This window comes from Phascolarctos cinereus, unplaced genomic scaffold (genome assembly GCF_003287225.1).
Source record: "Phascolarctos cinereus isolate Bilbo 61053 unplaced genomic scaffold, phaCin_HiC Scaffold_3;HRSCAF=262, whole genome shotgun sequence".
In the NCBI taxonomy this organism is placed as follows: domain Eukaryota; kingdom Metazoa; phylum Chordata; class Mammalia; order Diprotodontia; family Phascolarctidae; genus Phascolarctos; species Phascolarctos cinereus.
In genome coordinates, this window is record NW_027555736.1 from 234,676,445 (window position 1) to 234,702,204 (window position 25,760).

Sequence of the window (25,760 nt, forward strand, 5' to 3'; positions counted from 1 at the left end):
AGAACATACCAACATAGGAGGGAATGAGTAGGAAAAGCTTGTATCAAATATACCTTACTCTTATCCGAAATGAACAAAAGATGGTTGAATTCACATATCACAACAATTTAATGTATAAATACATCAGACAATAGAGAGGGAGTCAAGTAGGTGGATAATGTTGAATAGGGGGTAGTCACTAGCAAAACAGGTTTCCTGATCCTGAAGAGGAGGAATTGAAAGGCGGGGAAGAGGACAGAAAGCAAAGGACTAGAATCTAAAGAAGTACCTTGGAGTGCCTCTTAGACAATTGAGAATAACTAAATAATGTCATATATGAGAGTACTGGAATGTTATTGGAGTGTATGATGATTAAAGAGGTGGTGTTGGTGAATCCTGAATTGATGCAGTGTAAATTGAGCAGAGCCAGAACAACAACTTAATCTAGGAGAGCAACATTGTTGAAGCAACTTTGAAAGACTTAATAACTCAAAGTGATGCAGTGACTAACTTGGAATCCAGAAGACCTGTGGTGAAGAATATTATCCCTTTCCTGACAGAAGGGTAGGTGATAGACATAAGAGGTACAGAAATTGACATGCATTTTTCAACATGGTCAACTGCATGCATTCATTTTGCTTGACTACGTTTATTTCTTACAAGAGTCTTCTCTTCTCCCCCCCCCATCCCTAATCGATAGTGAGGTCAGGGGGAAGAGGAGGTTAGTAATAGTGATGCCAACAGGAGGCCATTGAAACTTTCTTTAAAATGTACAGGAGAGAATAGAAGGACATAGAGAAGGAAGTACAGACCAGTAGGACAGTTTTGAAAAAAGATCATTGGTTTAAAAAAAGTGAAACAATTTTATTTCATCTGTTAAGCAGTAGACAGCCATTATAGTTTATGGAGTAGGTGAATGACATGGTTTGACCTGTGCTATAGGAAGATCACATTATCAGCCATATGAAGGAGAAAGACTTGAGGCAGGGAGATTATACTTGTTGGAGATGCAGTGGGAATAGTGGATTGAATAACCGGCTCTGGAGTCAGGAGGACCTGAGTTCAAATCCAGCCTCAGATACTTGATACTTACTAGCTGTGTGACCCGGGCAAGTCTCTTAACCTTGATTGTCTCACCAAAAAAAAAAAAAAAAAGAACCTAAGTTCTCCCTTCATAATGTCAAAATTTTAGGAGATGCACTAGGGGCAGCTAGATGGCGCAGTGGATAGAGCTCTGGCCTTGAAGTCAAGAGGAGCTGGGTTTAAATCCGGCCTTAGACACTTGATACTTACTAGCTGTGTGACCCTGGGCAAGTCACTTAACCCCGACTGCCTCACCGAAAAGCAAAAAAAAAAAAAATAGTGGATTGAATTTTGGTAGTAATATCAGGAAGACTTGGGTTTAGATTAAACCTTTGGCACTCATGAGGCATGTCATTCAATTTATCCCAGCTAGTTTCCTCATTTGTAAAATGATAATAATACTGCTACTTGTACTATCTACCTCACTAAGTTGTGAGTCCTGTATAAGGTAATACAAGAAATGCTTTGCAGATTTTTAAAGCTCTCTGTAAATGTCATATGTTGTTACTACTATACAAGTTAAATCTTGTGGTTCCTCTCTTGGACTTATGTGATGGAGACAAAGCAAATGTATTTGGATGTAAACTTCCCACATATTCCCAAATTAAACCATAATTGCAATATCTCATCAAGCCACCCAAGAATCTTAAGTCTGCAGAAAATCCCAATTTTCAGAATTATCTTTAACCTGCCTTCTTTTCCACTGAAAAATGTTCTTGGTGATTGGACATAAGTCACTTACTAAGTCTGAATCTCCACATTAGTCTCATACAGAGATTGTCTGATAGTTTGATCTGGACTGCTTTTCTTAGTGTTGTCCATGCTAATAAGTTTATGTGAATTCTCTTAATCTCTGTTAACCCTCTAAGGCCTCATTTGTAACAGTTAACATAAATCCACCTTAACTTTAGTTTTGATGATTTATTTTCCTGTCACTGTAACCATTTTGTATACTTTGGGATATTTGATTAAAATAGCAGCTTTCCAAAGTAGGTTAAGTTTTAGAAATGTCTGTAGCCAAAATCTAACATGTCGGTGTTTTTGTTAAAGAGGAAAGCTGCCACTTATCTATTGAAACCAGTTATTTAGAACTGTAGCTGAATAAGCAATTCAGTTCTTTCCTATTTCTGAAGATTTTTTTATAGTTCTGGAAAGTAACTGACCTCTACAGTATGTGTATTGAGAGATTTTTTGTTTGTTTATGGAAGATGAAAGAATCCATCTCTTTTTATTGGTGCTTTAGATTCATCTTTGCTCATACTGTGAATGAAAGAGAGTATAAAGAATGATATAATTCTTCCCTTCTTAACCCTTTAGTAGCATTTAGACTTCTAAGTCACAGTTGGGAGAGGGACAGTTTGGTTGTCCAATCAATTACTCTACCTCGAATATCTCCATCTTCATCCTGGAAGATAAAGAGAAACAGATAGCAGAATGGTCTTATGTTGTTTCTTTCAGTGCAGGAAGAAATGTCAGGTGGGGTAGGCTGCTTATATGTCATAAGGAGAAGAGTATAGATACAAAACCTTTGAGTAGCCAGGTAGGGGAAATAAATTTTTGTTCTGTAAAACTTGAACTCACTCAAAAGGCTGCACCCAAGGACCTAGAAGGCCACAGATTCCCCACTCCTGAATAAAGCTTTTTTATGTTGTAATTTCAGTAGGACCCTGAAGTCATATAGAGAAGGGTCAATAGATTTGCAGATTTTAGTTGCCTAATTCTAGAAGATAAGAAATATTTATTGTTCAGACAATTAAAAAATAACCCCAAGAACAACCCGTCACCTCCCAAAACTACCCATAAGAATGTCATGTAAATCAATTTCTCCGTTTCCCGGTTTATACCTGCTTGCCCTCTGTAGAGTGCAGAATTTTCCTGCACAGGGATATTCACCGGGTTTCCCTCCCCCCTTTCTCCCACTCCCCCCAAAACAGCGGGGCAAGTTCAATACCAAAGAAGGAGGCCAGGAGCTCCATGATGATTGTAAGAGAAATTTAGTGATCATATGGGTTACTTACATTAAGGGTGATCTGGGGCGGCAGCCAGATGATTCAGTGGATCCCTGCAAAGACCCTAGAGAAGCCCCATGGTAATCATAGAAATCAGACAAAGGGAGGAGGGGCAATAGAGCATCATTACCTATGTCATTATGGTCTAGCTAATGTTTTGATTTACTGCTTAGTACTGGGCTTGAGTCCAGAACCCTGGGTGTCAAGGCCAGTGCTCTTGAGTAGATGTCCAGACACACAAGTACATGTGCTGGTCCCTATATGCTTGTTACGACTTTCACTATATGGCTTTCACTAATAAGGACCCCACATTCTACCCCGAAAGATGCCCATACATGCTTTTTGAATATCTTCCTCAAGGTCCCTGGGGCAGCTGTACACTGGGGCTTTTAGGACCTTCTTGGGTATATCCAGAAGAAAGGGTCCCATTTGTAGGCATAAACCATAAAAGCAACAAAGTCACAGATGGGAAAACAACATGACCAATAAGAAAATTGCCATAATTGCTACAATTGGTAAAGGTAGAAATGGTGAGGCAAGGATTAATGGTATTTGGTAAGCTCAGTTTCTGAACTTAACTCAGTACAGGCCTGCTGAGTTTCTGAACTAGGTTCAGAGACAAACGTGGCTTGGGCAATTTGACAGCATACTGGGGGTTATGGAGAATAGAATCAGTTACAAAATGGGATTGAAATCATTTGATTTTTCTCAATTTTCCCTTTCAAGGGGAGACTTGTCATAATTTTTCCTGACAAGTTAATGTAAGGACAATGAGCTTGAGCAGTCACGACACAAGCCATAGTAAGAATATCCAAAGCCATGGACTAATTTTAGAGTGGAGGTTTACATGACATCAAGATATCTGAATACCGTGAAATAAACAAAAACAATGACAAAAAAGCAGTACAATAATGACCATTAATCTACTCCTGATATCCATTTAATCAGCAAATTTCATCTTGGAACTCAGACGTCCCATATAGTTATCTGGTCTGTGGAACATCTTTTCTTGGGGCAACCCGGAAAATGTCTTGTCCTCAGGGGCAGCTCTTTATTAGAATTGTTTTTCTGGTTCCAAGTTACTTGTAGAGACTCCTCAGATGTTCCTGCTAAAATCTCTAACAAAACAGATCTTGATACAAGTTGGCACAGACTCAAAATTTACTGATGAATTGACTTTTCCATTAATGTAACACAAAATATTCCATCCTTTTAAGAACCTGACTACACTAAAATTCTCTTCTCCAAACCAAACTGAAGATGTTCCTGATTTAGTTTCAGTAATTAATAGAATGACAGCTAGGTCCCACAAAGAGTTGTATCCATATCCACTTATTCTTACATTATTTTGAAACATTTTAAGGATCTTATTTTATACAGAAATATGTGTGTATACATGTATATACATACACACACAGATATAACTCATATATAAATAACAGACAGATGGCTAGGCCAAATAGTCATTTACTGAGTTTGGGATATAGAATGACTACAAATTCAGATTGAAAATAGCAAGCTCTTACATACTTTCCTTGTGGCCATGTCTTCTATTGACTACTTGCTCAGATTATAGAAATTTGCTATAAAAGGAAAAAGTAGCGACATGACTATAATAGCGTCAAACTGGTCCTTCATGACGTGATCCTTATGTGGCAGGAGAAAGCATCCTTTGCTCTGTTAGACTTCAGATAAGAGCCACAGTCGACAACCAGTCATGCAGTAACAGTTCCACCTCAGCCAAACTGAAGAATAGCCAGGTTCCTGTTCAAAAGGAACACAATAGGGAAACTGAGCCAGAAGGATCTTACCTGAGGCTAGGCCAAAGGTCATCCTCTTAACTTTCTCCCAGATACAAAGCTCCACCTGTAACAGTTGAGGAGTACATTCCCTCTGTTAGCTTGTGGCATTTCTCTGGAATGGTGGATTATTGACTTAGTGATCCATCATACAACTATACCTGAATTCCAACCTCAAAACAAAATTGGTTACAGTCCCCAGAGCTTTTGCCTCAAATGACAAGTTTCACCAATCACAGCTTAGGCTTGGATACAGTTATTTTTCCTCTCATGGAGTTGAAAGGAGCAATAAAACTGTACCATGACACAAACATATACAAGAGATTTCACTTAATGTTCTTCATTTGTTTTTCTTTTCTTAAGTTTAAATTTGTCCTGGTGTAAAGACCAATCATCAGAAATCCTTTCTGTATTACATACACACTTATAAATTATCAGTAAATCAGTTTCATTGTTTAGGGACATTATAACCCAAACAAACTTTTTTCCCAGAGCCGATGACCTTGCCCACACAGGTAGTTTCCAAAAACCTGGCAAGTTTACAAAGTAAGAGGAATTTACAGAGACCCTAGAGATGTTGCTGAGCCTGATGCCCCTGTCTTCCTACCCCATCTACCCTTATGGATGCTGTGGGCTGTGCTGTTTGACATATACAACTCCACTGTGTGCAAGGTGGAATAGACTGACCCTGCTGCACACCCTCATACCTCTCCTTTCTACGCACAGTAATCAGTTACCAATTTTAGGTTTCACCATCATGACAATAACCCTGAATAACTTAGTTAACATTATACTTTCATAAGTGGTAGCCAAATAGTTGTAGATGTTAACTTCTTCTTAACTACAGGCGTAGGTGGAAATATCCAGTTCCCTAAATTGCATTTACAAAACATTGTAAGACAGGATTAGTGGGCTGATAAAATAACTGGTTTTAAACAATTTTCCCACTGTGTTTTAGTTTCTTTCAGTTCATACTCTAATAACATCTAAGTTATAAAAAGTTGCTCCACATACCCGATACAGAAATTTACCAATTTGCACAATATTTGAAACTTGAAACCAACCCGTTACTGATCAGGTGCCTTCAATCTGGTTGAATGCATTTCCAGATTACCTTATACAGGAAATCAAGTATTTCATCACAATTGGCATTGTATACTGATCACATCTAAAATACCATAAAGGTATGAATCAATTACACCTAATTAAGGAAATAATATTAACAGCTAGCATTTATAGTGTTTGCCCTATGCCAGGCATTGTGTTAGGCACTTTATAATCATGTGAAGTAAACTGAGGGAAATAGATGTGAAGTAACTTAAGGTCACCCAGTTAACAAATTTCAGATCCATGCATTTTCCCAATTTGTCTTAATGCCAAATGGTATAGTGAATTTTAACTTACCTTAACCATCAAATAAGGAGAGACATGTTTCACATAAAATGTGACCAGAATGAATTAATTTACCTTTTGATTGTGTTCTGGTACCCAAAAACTTTCCCCTTTTCCATGAGCCAGGAAAGGGTTAAGTGCTAGTCCAGTTCCAAAGTGCAAGTCTTGAACCCTTCACAGCCTGCCTCTTGATAGTTATGCAAATGCAGGCTATTTACTTCTGGAGCTTTAAAGTGACAGTTCCCCCTTTTTTTTCCCCCAAAAGTCTCCAAGCCATTTACTCTCAAATCCTCCATGCTGTCTGTGCAAACAGATCACGACTTTCTTTCTGTAAATGCTTACCTTCATTCCAACATGCTTAAACTTTCTTGCTTTTCCTTCTATATATATATTCCTCTAATGGACTTTGGTTAAAGTCCTTTTAGAACTGCACATGTCTTTTTTTCCTGTTCTGATCTGATACTTCTCTTACTTTCTTCTACTTGCTTTTACCAATCATATCTCAAATCTTCATTTCACTGAATATAGTCTTTCTCTTTCTCATCCACCCACCCCTCTGAGGCTGCTGCAGTCAGAGAGGGAGGGGGAGAGGAAGAGGAAGAAACTCTCTGTCTTTTGTACCATCCTCTGAATCTTCCCCATGTTGCTGTCTTCCCAGGGGTCCCCCACCTTATTGCCTTCTTGTCTGCATGCTTACTTCCCTCCAGCCTGGCCAACTGGCAAGCCAGTGTTTCTATAGGCTTCTCCTTCTGGTCTGCCTTGTCCGCCAAGTCCCCAGCTACTGGTGCCTGGCTTTCCACATGTCTCTTTCTAACTGCATCTCCTCCATTATTCTCAGCCTTTCCCTTTCCAGATCAAGGCACCTGGTGGTGACTTCCCGCAGTGCTGTGAGGAAGGGCCATCCTATGTCAGCCACCACCCCCTTTCCTTCAGTTGGTGGTAGCTTCCCTCAACACCATGGGAAAGGGCTGTCCCATGTCAGCCACCACCCTTTTCTCTTCGCTTCCCAGCTACCCTTGGCATTTCTTTGGTAGCCTGTCGACTACCAATTATAGGTTCTGGAGTTCTGCTGCACAGGGATCTTCATGGTCTCCCCCGCTCTCCAACAGTGGGGCAAGGTCATTACTGAAGAAAGAGGCCAGGAACTCGATGATGATTATAAGAGAGGTTTAATAATCATATGAGTTACTTACATTAGGGGCAGTCAGGGGTGGTGGCCAGACATATGGTGGATCTCCATCAAGAGTTTAATGATCGTCAGTGGCCAGGCAGTGAATCCCCGCAAAGATCCCAAAGAAGCCCCATGGTAATTATAGAAATCAGACAAAGGGAGGAGGAGCAGTAGAACATCATTACCTATGTCATCATGGTCTAGCTGATGTTTTGATTTACTGCTTAGTACTGGGCTTGAGTCCAGAACCCTGGGCGTCAAGGCCAGTGCTCCTTTGTAGTCCTCTTGGGCCAATGAAATTCACCGTAGTAATACGCTTATTTTAGCACAATCTGTTGTACATAGTAGGTACTTAGTGATAAATGAATTTAGGTGAATAAAAAGGAAGTAACATAAGAACAACATGATTTTCATCTATTTTGTTGGTGAGGGGCATTCAGATAAGCCTTGAGTTGGAATTTGATTCCTGGAATTTGATCATTTGATTAAAGAACAGATTTAGTTACAGGGAAATTGACACTAAAATTGGTTTCATAGCCCAGGTTTTTCAGTTTAACAACTTGGAGAGAGTTAGGAGTTTGTATATGATAAGCACTGAAACTTTAGATTAGAAACCTTGAGAAATACAGCAAAAGTTGGGAATTGTCCCTCTTTTTATCATTCAGTGATGAAATCTTAGTGAATTTTGATAGATAATATAAATAATGCATCAGAGATACTGTGTTATGTTCTTGGCTAATTGTAGGAAATAACTTGAAGATGATATTTTGGAATTTGTTGCATTCCTCTCCTGCTTTTGTGTATCATTTGCATGTATTCTTATTTTCTCCATCCCCTTTTATTTTGGAGAACAATATTTCAAAAAGTTATTACCTCATCAAGATGCCAGTTGTTCTTTCCTAGATTTCGTGGCTAATTAAACTTTCAGATTGTTATTAGTAATTTTTTTACTGAATGAGCCTTTTAAAATTTGGTTTTGATTAGGACCACAGATCTAGAGCTAAAAGGGACCTCAAAGGCCATGTAGTCCAACCGCTTTATTTTACATTTATAATCTCATATAAATTTAGTAAGAATGACCATTATTTGTGTCTTTTAAGGCCAATAAAGATGTTGTGGAACAAATGGAAAGAAGGTAAGAGTTTTTAATTTTCTTTCTCAGGAGCCATTTTTCCTGAATTTGAGGGTGCTAAGACCTTCAATTAGATAAATAAGAAATCTAGATGCTGTACCTCTTGTGTGCAGGAGTAGAAGAGAGCAATGTCCTTGAGGCCCCAGAAGTTATTAATGCTTGGCTTAGGACTAGATTTTTTTCTCCCCAACAGATCGACAGTATTGTTTTATTTAGAATAATCACAACTGAATTTCCTGAGTATATACCAGCTGATGACACAGGAGAGGCAACTCAAAAGCATCCTGGATGAGTGTGGGAAACTAGCGTTATCATTTAAAATTTGACCAGCGATAGTGATCAAAATAGGTGTTCTAAATGAGGCTTACTGAAAATTTTATTTGCATGTATAGAATGTCAAATGTGTTTAAATTTTTAGTATTCAAGAAAAGGATGAGAAATTAAAGACAGTAGAAGAGCTACTTGAAACTGGTCTTATACAGGTGGCCAATAAAGAGGAAGAATTAAAGGTAAAAAAACATTTCACTGTCTTCTGTAATAGCCAGCTGTGATAGGGTTCAGTGTGATGCACAAATGATTTTCTATGGCTTGAAAAGTTTGCATTTACAGTACTCAGAATGCCTTCTGAAACTTGATCTTACTTGGTTTTTATTTCACTGAAACTTAGATATGTAAGAATAGCTTAATGTTAAGTCATGAGATGACTAATTTATTATCAAGTAGAGGGTCAGTGGGATAAAAAGTGTGTAGAGTGCAAAGCTCTCCCTTCTGACAATGAGTGCCTGTTGAAAGAGGAAGGTTCATAGTTCTTAGATTATTCTGGGAAATTAGAGTAAAAGTGGATCATAGCTATGTTTTGTGGTGTGTGTTGGTAGCCTTACCTAACTTAACTAAGGTGGGTTTAATGAACAGAGAAAGCATTAAAATAAGTTTTTGAATGGAGAAAGGAATATGGCTCAGTGTTCAAGAGGTGGGCAGTGTAGTGTCGTGGCGTACGAGAGGGAGGTAGGCCGAAAGAGCAATGAGACCAAAAGAAAGCTCCTGTTTGAACTCCAGGAGTAGGCACAAGAACAGGAGAAGAAAGATTGTGGGTGGCCCAGAAAGAAGTAGCAAGATGTTACGGTATATAGGGACTGTAAAAGAAGCAGTTGAATGACGAGAGAACGATGTTTACAAAATAGGATGAGTAAGAAAATAAGCACTTGTGTTGACATAATGCATTTAAACTTTTTTTGATACAATTTATTGAAAAGGTATTAAGAACAGAAAATTCATCCTTGAAAAATGAAGTTCAAAGTCTAAAGGCTCAACAGATGTCTCAGGTAATAATTAAAATTGTTAAGGCATTGTGAATTTTACCTTCATTTGAAGCATTGAAAAGCTATGTAATGTAGAAGATAGAGGAAGTCAAGAAGACATGGGAATTCAGGACCTGTCTCTGACTGGTGAACTGTATGATGTACCTGTTAGTACCTCAGGCAGCTCTCTAAGACTGCAAATTAAAGATGAGTTGCTTATCTGCTTTGGTGGGGTAAGTTTGGTTTATGAGTGAATCACAGTTGTGGAGTATTAACTCTTTGACTGTCTCCCCCCACCCTTCTCAGAAAAGGCATTTCAAATTAAAAACAATCCCCCTTAGTTCAAATGAACAACTAAAATATTAGTTGATAGCAGTCATGGTGAATTTTTGTACAAATAGACAAAATTGTCTTTAAAATGTAACATGCTTTGGGAGGCTGTACCTAGATATGTTATGATTCTTAACATACTATTACCAGTTTGGCCTTGTTGGTGTTTAAATATTATAATTATATTATTAATATAATATATTATTATATTAATACTTATTATACATAATTGTATTAATATATAAATATATTATTAAATATCATTATTACGTCATTGTTCAAAAAACTTTAATGGCTTCCTATCTACTGAAGGTATCCCATACTTTTCCTCCTCTACAGCTTCCTTTGTGTTATTTCTTATACCCTTTTCCCATCCCATTCTACTTCCTACCCTTGCTCTTAGTCTAATTCAGATGTTGTCTCTGTCAGTCAGTCAGAAAGTAGTGATCACCTGCTTTGTGCTGGGTGCTGTGTTTGACACAGTGAATCAGTCCCTGCCCTCAAGGAGTTTATGTTCTTTCTGGGATGACAGCATATACATGTAAAACAAATATAGAGTAATGAGTGGGAGAGGCATTAGTAGTGAGAGGTGTCTAATAAGACTTCATGTAGTAGGTAGTATTTGAACTGAGTTTTAAAGGAAAGAAAGAATTCAAAGGTAGAGTTAAAGAGAGTTTTCATTCCAAGCATGAAGTTTAACCAGTACAAAGGCATGGATGTGGGAAATAGAAAATTATTTGTGACAAACAAGAAGACTAGTCTGACTATATCATAAAATCCAGGAAGTAAAGTAATGTTAAAGTTAAAATAAGGTTAGAAAGGAAAGTTGTGGCTGCATTGCGAAAGACTTTAAGTGCCAAACACAAGTTTATATTTGACCCTGAAGGCAGTAAGAGATAATTTTGAGTTTATTGAGTGGGAGAATAACATGGTTAGTCTTTAGGAAAATCACTTAAGCAGCTGTGTGGAAGAAGGAGTGGAGAGGGGAAGAGACTTGAGGAAGGGAGGCCAGTTAGGAAGCAGTTACAGTGGTCAAAGTGAAAGGGGATATGTGAGCTTGAACCATGAGTAGAAAGAAGAGGGGTCTGGTTTAAGAGATGTTCTAGAGGTAGAAATTCTTAAACTTGAGAGTTGAGTACATATGAAGTGCGAGGAATTGAGGATAATACTGAGTTTGTGAACCGGGGTGACTGCAAGGATGATAGCGCTCCCAGAAGATAAGGGAAGTTCGGAAGAAGGGTGGGTTTTAGGGAAATTCTTTTTGATCTTTTGAGTTTGAGATGCCTTAGGGACGTGAAATTTGAGATGTCGCTTGATTAGATGAGGGGAATGGAGACTGGAACTCAAGAAACTAGGGCTGAGGGATTTGCATAGAGGTAACAAACCCATGGAATCTGATGAGGTTTGGGAGAGGGTCTAGAGTGAGAAAGTGAGGGACAAAGTTTTGGAGACCACTTAAGTGAAGGCATGTTTTATGAACCAGTAAAGGAGCCTGAAAAGGGGTAGGAGAACTGAGAAGAGTGATGGCACAAACAAACCAGAAGGGAACTTTCTTATGGCATCCAAAAGTTGGAAGTAATCCTTCCTGCCCACCCCCTCGCTCCCCTAGCTCCCCTAGCCCCATATCATAGTGCTTTGGACTCCCTTGTATTCTGTGGGGGTGTGTATGTGTACTTGGCCCAGAGCTGTTTGTTTATTTTGTTCGTTTGTTTTAAATGGTAATTTTTTTCCCCAATTACATGTAAGAACAATTTTTACATTTATTTTTTAATAAAATTTTGAGTTCCAAATTTTCTCCCTGCCTCCCTCTTCTTCCTCCTCTCCAAGATGGTAAGCAATTTAATATAGGTTATATATGTGCAGTCATGTAAAACATTTCCATATAAGTCATATTATGAAAGAAGAAACAATAAAAGCAAAAAAAAACCATGGGAAAAAATAAAGTGAAAATAGTATGCTTCGATCTGTAATGCACTTATGTTCTAGTTCTTTAACTGTACATGCCCTGTCTTTTCTAAAGGGACAGAAACTCCATGAGGTTCAGTCTTTATCTCTCTGTATCTGCTAATACCTATTGTCATGGAGATTAAAAAGTTTGTAGCATTGTTTGATCTGCATGAAGTGAGATCGATTCAGGTACCTGTAATTAGAAAGTTTGAGCATTCGAGGGCACTGTAGGTAATAACAGTAATACCCAGAGAAGCTAACTGTGTAATCATGTCAGAAGTAACTTCCACTTTTTCCTCCTTACCCCCATCTTAATCACTCTTTAGGGAAGGTTAACTTGTATTAATTTTCTATTCATTTCACTTTATGCTAACAAATCTGGTACTTACATTTTTAGGGAAGTTTATGCTAGACTGTGTTGTGGTGGCCAGAGCCCTGGACTTAAGATTGAGACCTGGCTCTCAACATTTACTGCCTGGGGCCTTGTGCAAATCCCTTTGTGTCTTAAAGCCTCAATTTCCTCATCTCATAAAGTGCTTACAATAATATTCACCTCATGAGTCATTTTTTGTTACTTTGAATTACAGATAAAATTACTCCAAATAGAGTTTTCATATACATATATATATATATATATATTTTAATGGGAGTATTTGCTTTATTGTATTTATTACCCAGTCATGATATAGGGGAAAGTATACTTTATTTATCACTGCAATTTCTCCATTTCTAGGTTTCTTTTACAGCCATAGTTGAAGACCTTCAGAACATGTAAGTCATGTTAATATTATGTTACTAATATATGTATTGGTTAATTAATGTATAACGTAATTTGTATGTACATATGTTTCTCACTGGTTTTTCTTACCTGCCTTATTTTCCTTAAATCCACAAATACTTGAATACTAGCTACATACAAAGGCAGTTTTTTATGATTTGGGGAAAAAAGACTAATGTATATTCAAATTTAACCTTGATGTTAATGAAAATATATTTGTATGAAATCAGTGGCAAATGTTTGAGTTCAGTATAGTTTTATAGATTCTTGTATTTGGTCCAATTATCATACTAGGTTTGACACCAGAATTTTAACTTATTTCTAGAATAATAGTATTCTTTGAAATCATCTGGATAATGAGAAGGCCATTTAAATAATTCCTCTCACATATTGGTACTCTAGAAGTTGTTACTGCTGGAGCATTATGTTGTTGAAATTTTCGCTCTGCAAAAGGAGAGTAGAATAGTGTAGAATATTCTTGCCCAATAAACTAGGGTAGTGGTTCCCATTTAGTGGCTTAAGGTGATGGTCTGTAGGGTTTTAGTTAAAAATCCTTTAATAGCAGTATAAGCAGTGTAATTTGTATGTTAAATTACCCTACTAGAGCTTCATAGCATAGCTTTGTTGTTCTTGAAAGCGGTTCAAGAATAAAAACTATCGTTAATCACTTCTCTAGGACAGTGTTAATCTTTTTTAAGGGCTTTTGAAGCAGCATCACCAAACTCTGATCATGATTATAGGCCCCTCACAGGAGTGATTCTTTCATTTTGGCCAGGAGCTGAAAAGGATGGAGGGAGGGTTTCTTCTCTTTTTCCCTAAAAGGATAAACTGTCACTGTTGTTGTAGATGTGAAGAGGATATTTGTGGGCCACTTCTATTTGTGGATTCTAGTTTTGGGGGGGAGTGTGTGTGTGTGTGTGTGTGTGTGTGCGCGTGCGCGCGCGCTTCTGTACATGTATGCGCCTGTGTTATAATTAATACTCTTTCTTTCTTGAAGAATCCGTGAGAAGGATGGAAAGATTAAGTCTGCGGAAGAACTCATGGAAGCTGAACTTCTTAAAGTTGCTAACAAGGAGAAGACTGTTCAGGTATTAAGTAGGAGATAGTTGTTTTCCTGTCCTCAATTCACACCATTAACTTTCATTTGTTTGACTCTGCATTGTGTTTTATAATAAGAAACTCAGTCCATTTTTGTCAACTTTTGTGTTTCCATTGTCCAATCTTGTCTGTTTTGTCATTGTAAAGGCTTTGAAACAGGAAATAGAGGCTCTGAAAGAAGAAGTAGGAAATATCCAGCTTGAAAAGGCTCAACAGGTAAAAACCCAGAGCCAGAGCATGGTAGATTTTTAGGGTGGTGGTATTGCTGATGATCTTTTTCTGCTATGCAAGAAAATTTAGTTTCATTAACATGCCTAAATCTTGTGACTATAGTCAAATATTGAAGACTCATAAAAAGAAGAATTCTTTTGCTTTGCTGTTTGTTGATAAAAGTTGCCAACTTTAAAAATTTTAAATGTTTTTCAGTATTTAGTTTACTTTCATATACTTCACTCTATGGGCCGCAAATGAATTTGTAGAATATTTCATTTTCTGGTTCCCATGCTTTTAAAAATACAACCTAGTAATAGCAAAGTTTGAGCTTCCTCTCTGTCTGTAGAAGTTTGGTGAAAGGTTATGAGAGAGTTCTTGATTCCCCACCCCCTTCAAGGAATTTATAATCTGGGTAGGGAAAAAAAAGGAAACAACAAGCAAAAAACAAAGCAAAGCAATAGAATACCATAAAAGAAGTATCAGTAATTATTTAGGTTCTTGGAAATTGATGGAGTTTAATCTGGGATGCCTTTATGGGGAGAAAAAAATGGTGTGATTGTATGGAAGAGACGGTCCATGGAAAGGAGAGAAAGGAAGTTATTGATGTCTTGTGTGTCATAATAAGAGGATGAGAAGGTGCTCAGAAAAGAAGGTTATGAAGAAGGCAGTATTAGGTGAGTCAGGTAATGTATATATTAGTTCTGATTCATTAATGAAATACTTCTTACAATTTTGGACCAAGTATAGTTCTTCTTTCTGGGCCACAATCTTAAGGAATGATTTTGAGGTTCATTTCTAGTAATTTTATCATTTGGCTTTGAGGTGTAATGTAGGGGAACAATTCCACTGTGATTAAGGATTATTAAGAATATCTTCTATTTTTCACAATTACCAAATTTTTAGTTAAATACTTTTGTCACTAAGGATTGTGAGTTGTTTGTAGTTAGCTGCCTTCTTTGATTGTAATAACAGTAATTACTATAATATTGGTTTTGGGAAGGAGGATTGAAACATGCCTGTTTAGGATGAATTGTTGGAAGTGTTCCACCCAAAAAGGACACCCAGTCACTGTCATAGCTTAGTAATGTACTAGATATCTTAAATCCATCAGTAATTTGACATGAGTATGAATTTTTTTCTTTTTTAAAGGTATTAGTTGCTTCTCAAATTCAAGAACTCCAAAATTTGTAAGTATCATTTCTTAATTTTCTTTATTGTGCATTCTCGAATTAGATATTATTATAATGAAAATGTCTGCTTTCTAAAATTTCTAAAAGTTGGCTCACTGAACATGACACATTTTAAATTTGATATTTAAGAGATCTTTTGTGCAACAAAATTCTCTTCTTTGCTGTTTTTGTTTTGCATTCAGGCTGAACTGTTGCTATTTTATGCCATTGAGTAACCTATAGGGAGCAAGTTCTGTGCTCCATTTCCAAACTTATAGAATTACCAGTCCTGATGTTGATTTTCTTTTTAATGCAACATTTTCATTTTAGATCTGGATGGAAGCTTATTGGTGAAACCAGACTACCTTTTTTTATTAAGCTGTGTTTTAACTAATTACTTCTAAAATTCAGAGTTTTAAAAACTTGTTTTAAAAGTGATTTAAAATATTTTAAATACCTAAATCATTACAAATGATTTTAAATAAATAAAAATGATTCTGTAATCAGTAGTGGTCTATAGTTACAAATAAGTGTACATTAAACACATACTACACTGGCTGTAGACTCTGAGTATACATAGAAAAAATGACACTGTTTTTAACCTTAAACTTATGATCTACCATTTGGGGGAGTGGAAGGGAAGATGTGATATAGTTTCACTACATGATCACTAGTGAGTAAATACAAGGCATATATGAAATAACTTCAAGATGGGAAAGGATGGTCATACTTGGAGTGATCAGAAAAAGCCTCATGTGGGAATTAGCTACTGAGCTATGCTTTGAAAAAAGCTAAGGCTTATGGGGGCAGAGGTGAGGAGTCTGTTCTAGACATTGGGGAGGGGGGGGATACCATTTATGAAAAGACAGAAACAGTAAGCTAGAATGTCTTGTATATGGAATATCAAGTAATCTAGTTTGACTGGAAAGGAAAATATGAAGAGGAATAATATGAAATAAAACTGGAAAGCTAGATGGGGGCTAAATTGTAGAGTGCTTTAAATCCCAAGCTGAGGATTCTTATATCCTAGAAGCAATAGAGATCCTTTAAAGAATTTTTAGCAACATGAGTTAGATCCAGATTTTAGGTTTTGCAGCTGCATGGAGGAAGGAGTGTTAGTAGAAGAGACCGCAGGTAGGGAGACCAGTTAGGCTTTTGCAGTAATCCAGGTAAAAGGTGATGAGGGCCCGAGCTAGGATGGACTCTGTATGAGTAGCGAGAAAGATATGGATATGGGCAGCTAGGCACAGTGGATAGAGCACTGGCCTTGGAGTCAGGAAGACCTGAGTTCAAATGTGGCCTCAGACGCATAACACTTAACTAGTTGTATGACTGTGGGCAGGTCACATAATCCCAATTGCCTCACCAAAAACCAAAACAACAACAACAACAAAAGATATGGATGTAAGTTCTGGTGGAGGTTTAATTGACAAGACGTAACAACGAATTGGATATGGAAGTTGAGAGAGAGATTCTGGGTTTGATTGCCTGGATGAACGGTACATCCTTTATCAACAGGAGTTTTGGGAGGAAATGTAAGTTATGTTTTGGACATATTAAGTTTGAAATTCTTTAATACATCCTGGGGGAAAATGTCCAAAAGTCATTTGGTAATACATGACTAGAGTTCAGGAGAGGGAGTAGGACTGGGTATATAGATTTGGGAACCATCCATAAAAGGATGGTAATTGAACCCTTGGGAACTTGATTAGGTCACTGAGAAGAGAGTGTAGAGAGAGAGAAAGAAGAGAATGCCCAGGATAAATTCCTGGGGATGCCCACAGAGAGGACTGTACAAGGATGATGGTACTGTAAAGCGTACTGAGGAATAGTAGTAAGATAGATATGAGGAAAATCAAGAGATAGCAGTGTCACAGAAATCAAGGAAGAAGAAAGTCTGTGAAAGGTATTGCAGATGGTATGGCTTAAATGAGATATTTTGAAGGAAAAATATATAGGTATACACTATAAAATATAATTAATAGATAAAAAATGTATGTACTTCTTTAGAGTAAAATAAAGTTTTATTCATTTTTGTCATTGTTTTGTCATTTGTATTGTTTCCTTTGCTATCACTATTTTCATTATTTTCCTTTCATAGGAGTCTGAAAAATAAACTGCCCTGAGGTTTTGAGTTGAAAGGCATGGCTTACATTTGGATTAAATATATTATCTCTAACATTATATCTAATTAGTTGCTAGTTTTATAATTGTCTCAGACTTTATTTAGCATTTATTTTGAAATGTTTTTGAATGAAAAAATACTCATTGGCAAAAATATTATTAAGTCCTTGGAATATATACTGATTTTGGTGTTTAGGCTTTTACTGTTAAAAAAAAAGTTGTTTGAACATTTTATCTGTAGTTCTTATAAATTTGTTGTACAGATTAAAAGGCAAGGAAGAACAGGAGAATACCTTGAAGGCTATATTAGAAGAGAAAGAGAAAGATCTTGTTAACAGAGGAAATTTGTTGCAGGTGAGAAGTTTCAAAATAAAGACACGGTGCACATTCTGGGGCGTGAATAAGAATCCTCCACTCAGGTCCTACTTTGAAGCCTCATTGTGCTATGAAAGTGTTCCTTATGGCTGCAGGGCATAGCTCTGCAGGTTTCTTGCCAAGCTAGAAAGGTTTTGAGTGTGGAATTGGTGACATTGTTGAATAAGGGATGAGCTTAGTTAAGTTCAAAAATCTTGACCACCCTATCATGAATTCTCGGCTATATTAAATCATGAAGAAACTCTGCTAAGATTTTTGATGGTTTACAGTCTGCACCAGTAGAGGGGTATTGACACTGATGTAATCGTGGTTATGTTGAAGTGAAGAATCAGAACGCCAGCAATGCTTATCTTTACTTTTATATCCAAGGACCTTCAAGATGAAAATGCAGCTTTAAAAGCACATGTTCAGGAAATAATGCAACAGAAATTACAGCAGGTAAGTTATGAATTAATTCCACCTGGGGATTGTGTATGGATTTAATTAGTTTATTGAATTGAAGAGCAAAGTGGTAAATGTGTCTTGCTTAAGTTTATTTCTGGGGAAATTATTTTCTGATGAGTGTACACTTTCTGTTTACAGAAAACTGTTTTCTTTTTTTGTTTTGTTTTAGCCAGCAGAAAATTTAAAGCCAGATTTATTGGCCAGATGCTGTAAATCTTCTAAACTCTTGTAACAGAATGAATCTACTCATTCTAATAGGTTTTGTACTTTTATCCTTAAGTATCTTACCTTAGGCAGTTTTAATCTATCAACTGCCTTAAGTCCTTCTGGAAACAGATAATTATACATCTTAGATTCAGTAATTGAATGAGATATCACTTCCTTTTTGTATTACGTCATGGTTGATGTTGAAAAGCAAATCTGTCCTCTCAATTTTATCAAGATAAATTGTATTTTATTTGAGTATATAGTGTCTTTCCAATAAGTGATTTTTTTTTGATGTGATACAAAAGTGTGAATTTATTTCTTAGGCATCTTCTGCATCACAAATTCAGGAACTTGAGAATATGTGAGTATTTATTTTTAGCAACAGACATATGTAGTAGAACCTTCAAATGTATTTTTTAGCCTCTCTGAGTTTGCTTATAAATAGTTAAAGAATGTTGTGTGAATTTTTTTTTAAAGCCAAAAATTTTGATTTTTAGTTGTGCGAGTTGTTGTCCTAGGATAAGTAAGTGCACCAAGATTCTTTGTAAAGCAGAGTCACATGGAGTGTTTATGAGTATCTAGAGGAATTTCTCCCTTTTCTTTGTTTTTCTCATATGGCTCTCTGCATGCTTAGCACATACTGGTTTTTATAATTTGAGTGAATAAAGTTTTCAGTGCTTACTATGTGCGAAGTATTCTTCTGAGTGCTGAAGATAGAAATAGAAAAATAAGATACTCTCTGCTCTCCAGAAACTCACATTCAAGTTCAAATCCAGTCCCAGACACAGGACACTTACCAACAACCCCCCCCCCAAAAAAAAAAGAAGAAAGAAACTCTCATTCTAACAACACATGTGTAAGGTTTCAACTGCAAGTCAGATGAAAAAGTGCCGCGTTTTTAGGGTACAGTGGCAATACACATGGTAAATGCCTCTTTTCTAATGTCATTTTCTCCGAGAAAATTGTTAAAAGTTTCTGTTCTTGAACCATTTGACCTTGGTAACAAGAACTTTCTTTTTGGGGTCTTCAGGGAGATTGTGATTAAATTCTACTGATTTTTAATAATATAAAATTAGTTCAGCTTTAAAACAATTTTTAATTTTATTGTCAAACATCTGAAGGGCATTAAATATTTTATTAACTCATTCCTTATTTATGAGAATACTTATGTTGCTATGTCTATATGTATCTGTTTCTTAGTATTTATGTCAATAGGTCAGTATAGATGGATACCAAAATATAACAAAACCTTGAAATATTGAGGGGTAGATATCATATAGATCACTGTCTTTCACTAGACTAGGAATATATTCTTGACTTTTAAAAAAAGTGAGCAGAAAAATCTCTACCAGAAACTTTGAATATAATCTGAATTCTTATACTTGGCTTTATTTTACAAATTGCGTATTAAGAATTGGTATTAATAATGACTGTTATATCAGTTGTCATTTTGTATGGCAGGAGAGAAAGTAATGTACCTTTTGGGTATGATTATTACAGAATGGCAACAGCATTTGATGTTCCTTTAGATGTTAATCAAGGAAAATCCTGTCATCTTGGTCTGATCAAGCCTAGTGTTTTGGACTAAAGTTGGTATTGAGTACCTGCCAAGTTCCCAGTGCTTTGGTAAACTGTACAAAAGAAGCACTAAGACCTGATTTCTGTTCTCACAAGCACTTATATCTAGGGGAGAATCCTAGGAATTGAATTCTAGTACAAAAGTTTTGTATTTTGGAACCCTAATATCAGCTATTTGTGGCTAAGGTGTTTAGAAAGTTGTTTTCATCTGATAACTTTTTACTTGCATAATATGAAATGGTGGTGAATAGTTGTTGTTGTACAGAGAAATTATGACTGAGAAATACCTCTTAGCTAAAAGTACCCTTCATGATTACTTTTGTAAGTGTCAAGCATCAAATAAACAATAGCAGCAATTTCAACAGTTCGAATGATATAGGGCAATAAGGTTGCAGAGTTGTACTAGAGAAGGTAGTTGTAGGAAGAGTTTGAGGGATATTCAGTGTAGTTGGGAAAGGAAACCCATGGGTATTGTAGGTTTGTACCTGTTTTAGACTAAGACATACTAAAGTTTAGTTATAGTTTCTTTTTTGTGACAGATGAATTTAAGGATTAAAATTTATTTTTCTTCTAGCTTAAAGGCAAAGGAAGATCAAATGAAGTTAATGGAAACTATTTTAAAAGAAAAAGAGAAAGATCTTTGTTACAAAGGGAAACTACTACAGGTGAAGATAATTGATTGAGTTAATGAATTTCTGTTTATATGAATTTAATACAAATCAACAGTTTATTGTCTCTATTTTAATAGGATGTACTAGATGAAAACAAACTGTTTAAATGTCAACATGAGGCACTTCAGCAACAGAATTACCAACAGGTAGTATCCTTTCTTAATCTTTTTTAGTGTTATGTAATCTTAAAGTTGGAAAGGACCTTTGAAATTAGTCATTTCCAAATTTTATGGAGCGATATCCTGTATTTATTTTAAAATTTTGTTTTTATTTCTCACACACATTTCATGAAATGACCTATGAAAATAATTTTCTTAGTGCTTATTTTAGTCAGATAAAATAAAGTTACTACGATTTTTATAACACCAGTATCAGTCTCGTAAAAATAAATGTAAATTTTAACTATATTATACCCAGGTGTATAATTGTGGCATCATAGATTAGAAGAGACCTTCAAGGTTTATTGAGTCTACCCTCCTCGTTTTACATTTCAGGAAATTGAGGCCAAGAGAGGCTAAGTGAGTTGTCCAGCAGTATACAGGTAGTCAGTGGCAGAGTCAGTATTGGAATTTTGGTCCTTTGACTCCAGTTCCAGCACTCCTTCCATTGTGCCACACTGCCTTTCAAAGACAAACAAGAAAATACAGTGGTGGCTTGTAAATCAAATCTGTAAACCTTTGTGAGGAAATGGCCTAGATGCTTGGAGTTATTGTCCTACCCCCTATTGGTAGGCGTAATAGGGCCTTAACTGATAAACCTGCAGTACATGGCCTTGGGAACCCTTTTCACCCCAGGGATATGTGGGAGGACTGTGCATACTATACTGGCACTAGAGGGGGCTAAGGAGCTATAGCGTAGTAGTTCCTGACTGCTAGACTGTTTCTTTGTGGCCCCACCCCACTCCATCTGTAGATAATTAGTCAGTTTAGTCCCATTTCCTGCAAAGGTGGGGCTGGTGAGCAGGACTGATTGGCACTGGGGATACACCATCACTGTTCCTTCTTCCAGTGAAGTGTCCTGACCTTTTTCTGCTTATGGTATGGTCTGTACCAGAAGCAGGAAAAGAACATAGGCTCCATGGGTCACTGTATGATTCCTTTCTATACTCCACTTCCACTGGAGCAAATTTATATGTCAGTGTGGGATTTGATGATAGTGATTTAAACTTTGTTATCGTTGAAAAAAAGTAGATTATTTATGCATGAGTTATAATAAAAATACCCTTTTTTTCCTTTTCGTTTCTTTGTACGTACCCAGAGTGGTGACATTCTACAGTTTGTAAAACTTTGTTTAGTCATCTTGTCCCGTCTCCTCTTTAATGTATGAAATCTCCTTGATAACAATTGGCAAGTGATCATGTGACCTTTAACTATTGTCACTGACAAGGAGTTCACTGCTTTACAAGGCAACTTATTCCACTTTTGGACAGTTATAATGGTTAGTTTCCTGTTTCACTGAGCTGAAATCTGGCTCTTTTAAATTTCCTTATGTTCCTAGTTCTGTAGCTATAGTATGAAGAGACAGTATGTTTTATTGGAGACATCTCTGGACTTGGAGTCAGAATGCCTTATTAGTCATGTGACTGACATGTAGCCACCATAAGCCTCATTTTACTTACAACTACGCTGTAAAGGTAGATAGTGCAAATACTATTCCATTTTTATAAAGTGCTTTGTAAGCTGTAAAGCGCCATTTAAATGTGAGTTGTTTTGTACAGAGTAAGTCTAATACTTTCTTAATATGAAAGCACTTCAGATTTTTGAATTGACATCAGTCTTCATTTAACATTTATTAAGACCTACTATGTAATGATGGTACAGTACAAGGACAAGGCACTCTATTCTCAATGAGTTTATAATTTAAGGGATACAGTATGTACATAAATAACCATAATAGGAAATAATAGATATGGAGGAGGTAGAAACAAAATAGATGAGTATGAAGGGGACACAGATGGTTGGGAAGGTAAGAGAAGATTTTAAGAAAGAATCAAGTTCTCAGCAGTTGAGTTGAGAGGACATTCTAGGTGTAGGGAGCAGTAGCAGGGACACAAGAAGAGGAAAGCACAAGATATAAACTGAGGGTATTAAGCGGTTCAATTTGATCAGAGCATACAGTATGTGGACGAGAATAATATCAGCCAAATCTGGAATATTGTGGAGGTACTCGGGGAAAGAGTTTTTATTTGATAGAATAATAACCTTTCATTAGTGAACAACAAAAAGTCACTGAAGGAATTTGAACAGGAATGAAAAGTTTTTGAAGTGGGAGAGTGGGTGAAATTATAAAGTTAGAACGAATACCAAATGTCAGTCATCTGCATAGAGATGAGAATTAAACCCTTGGGAAATGATGAGGTTACCAAGAGAGAAGGAGAACTCAAGAAAGAATCTTATGGAATACCCAGAGTTAGGGGGCATGACATGGTTGATGAGCCTCCAGAAGAGGTAGAGAAGTAGCAGGTAGTTGAAAAATCAAAAGAGAGACTAGTACCATGGAAATCCAGAAAGGTAGAGAAGATCCAAAAGGAAAGTGGATAGTCAGCAGGATTGAATGCAGTGGATAGGTTGAGAAGAATGAGGACTGAGAAAAGACCATCAGAGTTGGCGATTAAGAAATCATTGGTAACTTTGGAGAGAGCAGTTTCAGTTGTGATTGAGAGATCAGGAGCCACATTGCATAGATCAATTAATTATGGAAGCAGATGAAATTGTTATGGGTATATGGGTATAATGTTAACATAGTGTATAGAGAATAGGACCCAAACCTCAGGAAACACTGCAACTTAAAGGTCAGGAGGGCAGCCAGTGAAGAAGACAAAATGTACTTCCTTTCTTCCCTCTTCTCTTCTCTTTTATGAGAGGAAACATTTCTAGTGTTTGAACCAATTCTTATGTTTTCAGTTTGCCTCCCTTGCATGTTCTGCGTTATCTTGTATGTCAGTCGTGTGAGGCTGTTCTCCTGAGTCTTTTGTTATGTGAACCGCTGTTTAGGTGTGTCTCTGCCATCTATCCTGTTTTGTTAAGTCAGAGTGCATTTGGTTGTTTCATTGGTATTTATGGATCCAGTGAATTTCTGTTTGTGTTTTAATTTGTCGAATGTTGTAGGGGGCAGCTAGGTGGCACGGTGGATAGAGCACCAGCCCTGGATTCAGGAGGACCTGAGTTCAAATTCGGTCTCAGACACATAACACTTACTAGTTGTGTGACCCTGGGCAAGTCACTTAACCCCATTGCCTAAAACAAACAAACAAAAAAAAGAATGTTGTACATATTTACTGATGCTTCATTATAATATTACCAATTACTAATTTAAAAGACTATCCCAACAATAGCAGACTTCACAAAAACTGCCTACTACACTACCCCAGGCCTGAATAATAACCTATAAGACAATCAAGTTAAGTAATTTCAACATTCTTGACTCATCATTCTTGATTTGTATAATTACTTGTTTTTAAAAGTTAAAATTTGTTAAGAAACTAAGATATGTAAAATAGTTTGGGTACTATATATTGCCCTATATGTTTAAGAAATTTTTTCTTCTAGTTCTAGAAAAGAAGGGAAAATATGCAAATATTTGCTGAAATTCTAAGTTGACAACACATTGACCAAGAGATATTTTGCATGAATAAGACAGTATAGAGGTTAAAAATATGCGGTACAGAAAAAAAATGTACCTCACATTCATATAGAGCTTTAAGGTTTACAAAGTGCTTTTACCATAACAATCTTATGTGAGAGGTAGTACAAGTGTAATTTTTCCTGTTTTACAATTCAAACTGAGGCTGAGAGAGGGGAAATGATTTATACCCTGTCACAGAGCTAAGGAATTCTAAGGCTTTCATGAGAACTTAGGTTTCCTGGCTCCAAGTCTATGACTTCTTCAGTTATACCCTGATTCTCTAAGCTAGTGCTTTGTACAAGGTAGACCTACAAAGTTGAAAATTTAGAGGTTTTCATGACAGTGACTCTGTCATCATGCATTTCTCACTGTGGGCAGATCCCAGGGCTCCGTGCTGAGCCCTGCTGGTTTCTTACTTGATTCTTTCTTGGTGACATAATCAACTCCCATACATTTAAATAACATTTTAATATAGATTACTCTCTAAATTTAGTCTTTCCACAAATTGCCTATTGGCAGTTTCAGAGCTGTATTGGCCTTCAGTTATCTCAAAGGCAACATGTCCAAAACACTGCTTTTCCCAGTATATATAATTTGTTATATTTCCCTGCAAACTTCCTTTTTTTTTGTTGAGAGTACTACCAGCCTGCTAGTAACCCAAGTTTGAAATTTTTGAATCATCCATGACTCTGCTTCCTTACTCTCTCTTACCCCACATATTCTGTCTGTTGTCAGGGCTTGTTGGTTCCAACTCTACTCCCTTTCTCAACATCCCTCCTTTTTCTCTACTCACATAACTGCCACCCTAGTTCAGGTCCCCATCACCACTGCGTCAGAGGATCACTGTCCAATCACTTCGTTTATCCATGTGGGCACTCTGTCTACCAGTACAAATTATAAATCCTCTTCTACCTTAGGGAGTTTTCCTTCACCATCAAATAATCATAACCTGGTGGCTAACCTTCTTATACTTGCAACTTTTTCTTGGCATTTAATATTCTGTTATTGTGATAGAGGATGTTGTGAATAAGCTTCCATAGGTTTAGATTGTAAGATCCATTGTTAAAGCAAATGGTAGAGAAAACAAGTGAGGGAGGAAGGTGGGTTTTTATTTTATCTTGGAGTGGGAAATTTTTTCTACTCACTTTGATCTTAGAAAAATGCTGGTTTTAAAATTCTCAGGATGTTGGAAATAAAAATGAATTGCATGTGTGGCACTTGCAGAATATAAGATGCTAAATATCATCCAGAAAGCAGTGTTTTAAAAATAAAATTTAAAACTATTTTGTAGATATCTTCTGTGCCCCCACATGAAGAATTGTTAAAAATGTAAGTAAGA

At 36.6% G+C, this 25,760-nt stretch overlaps 1 protein-coding gene across 16 annotated transcripts in view; it reads left to right on the plus strand.

Annotated features, from left to right (window-relative positions):
- KTN1 (kinectin 1) overlaps positions 1 to 25,760 on the plus strand; it is a 149,977-nt gene that overhangs the window by 84,585 nt on the left and 39,632 nt on the right. For 12 of the 16 annotated variants that reach the window (XR_013485451.1, XM_078151502.1, XM_020986437.2 and 9 more), the window contains 13 exons: positions 8,534 to 8,568; positions 8,984 to 9,074; positions 9,819 to 9,887; positions 12,874 to 12,911; positions 13,916 to 14,006; positions 14,164 to 14,232; positions 15,379 to 15,416; positions 17,786 to 17,876; positions 18,267 to 18,335; positions 18,872 to 18,909; positions 20,701 to 20,791; positions 20,875 to 20,943; positions 25,713 to 25,750. Coding sequence is in view for 15 of the 16 variants with exons in the window: in XM_078151502.1 (XP_078007628.1) it covers positions 8,534 to 8,568; positions 8,984 to 9,074; positions 9,819 to 9,887; positions 12,874 to 12,911; positions 13,916 to 14,006; positions 14,164 to 14,232; positions 15,379 to 15,416; positions 17,786 to 17,876; positions 18,267 to 18,335; positions 18,872 to 18,909; positions 20,701 to 20,791; positions 20,875 to 20,943; positions 25,713 to 25,750 (827 nt within the window). In the remaining variant the exon portion in view is untranslated. The remainder of the gene's footprint in view (positions 1 to 8,533; positions 8,569 to 8,983; positions 9,075 to 9,818; positions 9,888 to 12,873; positions 12,912 to 13,915; positions 14,007 to 14,163; positions 14,233 to 15,378; positions 15,417 to 17,785; positions 17,877 to 18,266; positions 18,336 to 18,871; positions 18,910 to 20,700; positions 20,792 to 20,874; positions 20,944 to 25,712; positions 25,751 to 25,760) is intronic. The other 4 variants (XM_078151504.1, XM_020986448.2, XM_020986449.2 and 1 more) reach the window with 1 other exon arrangement.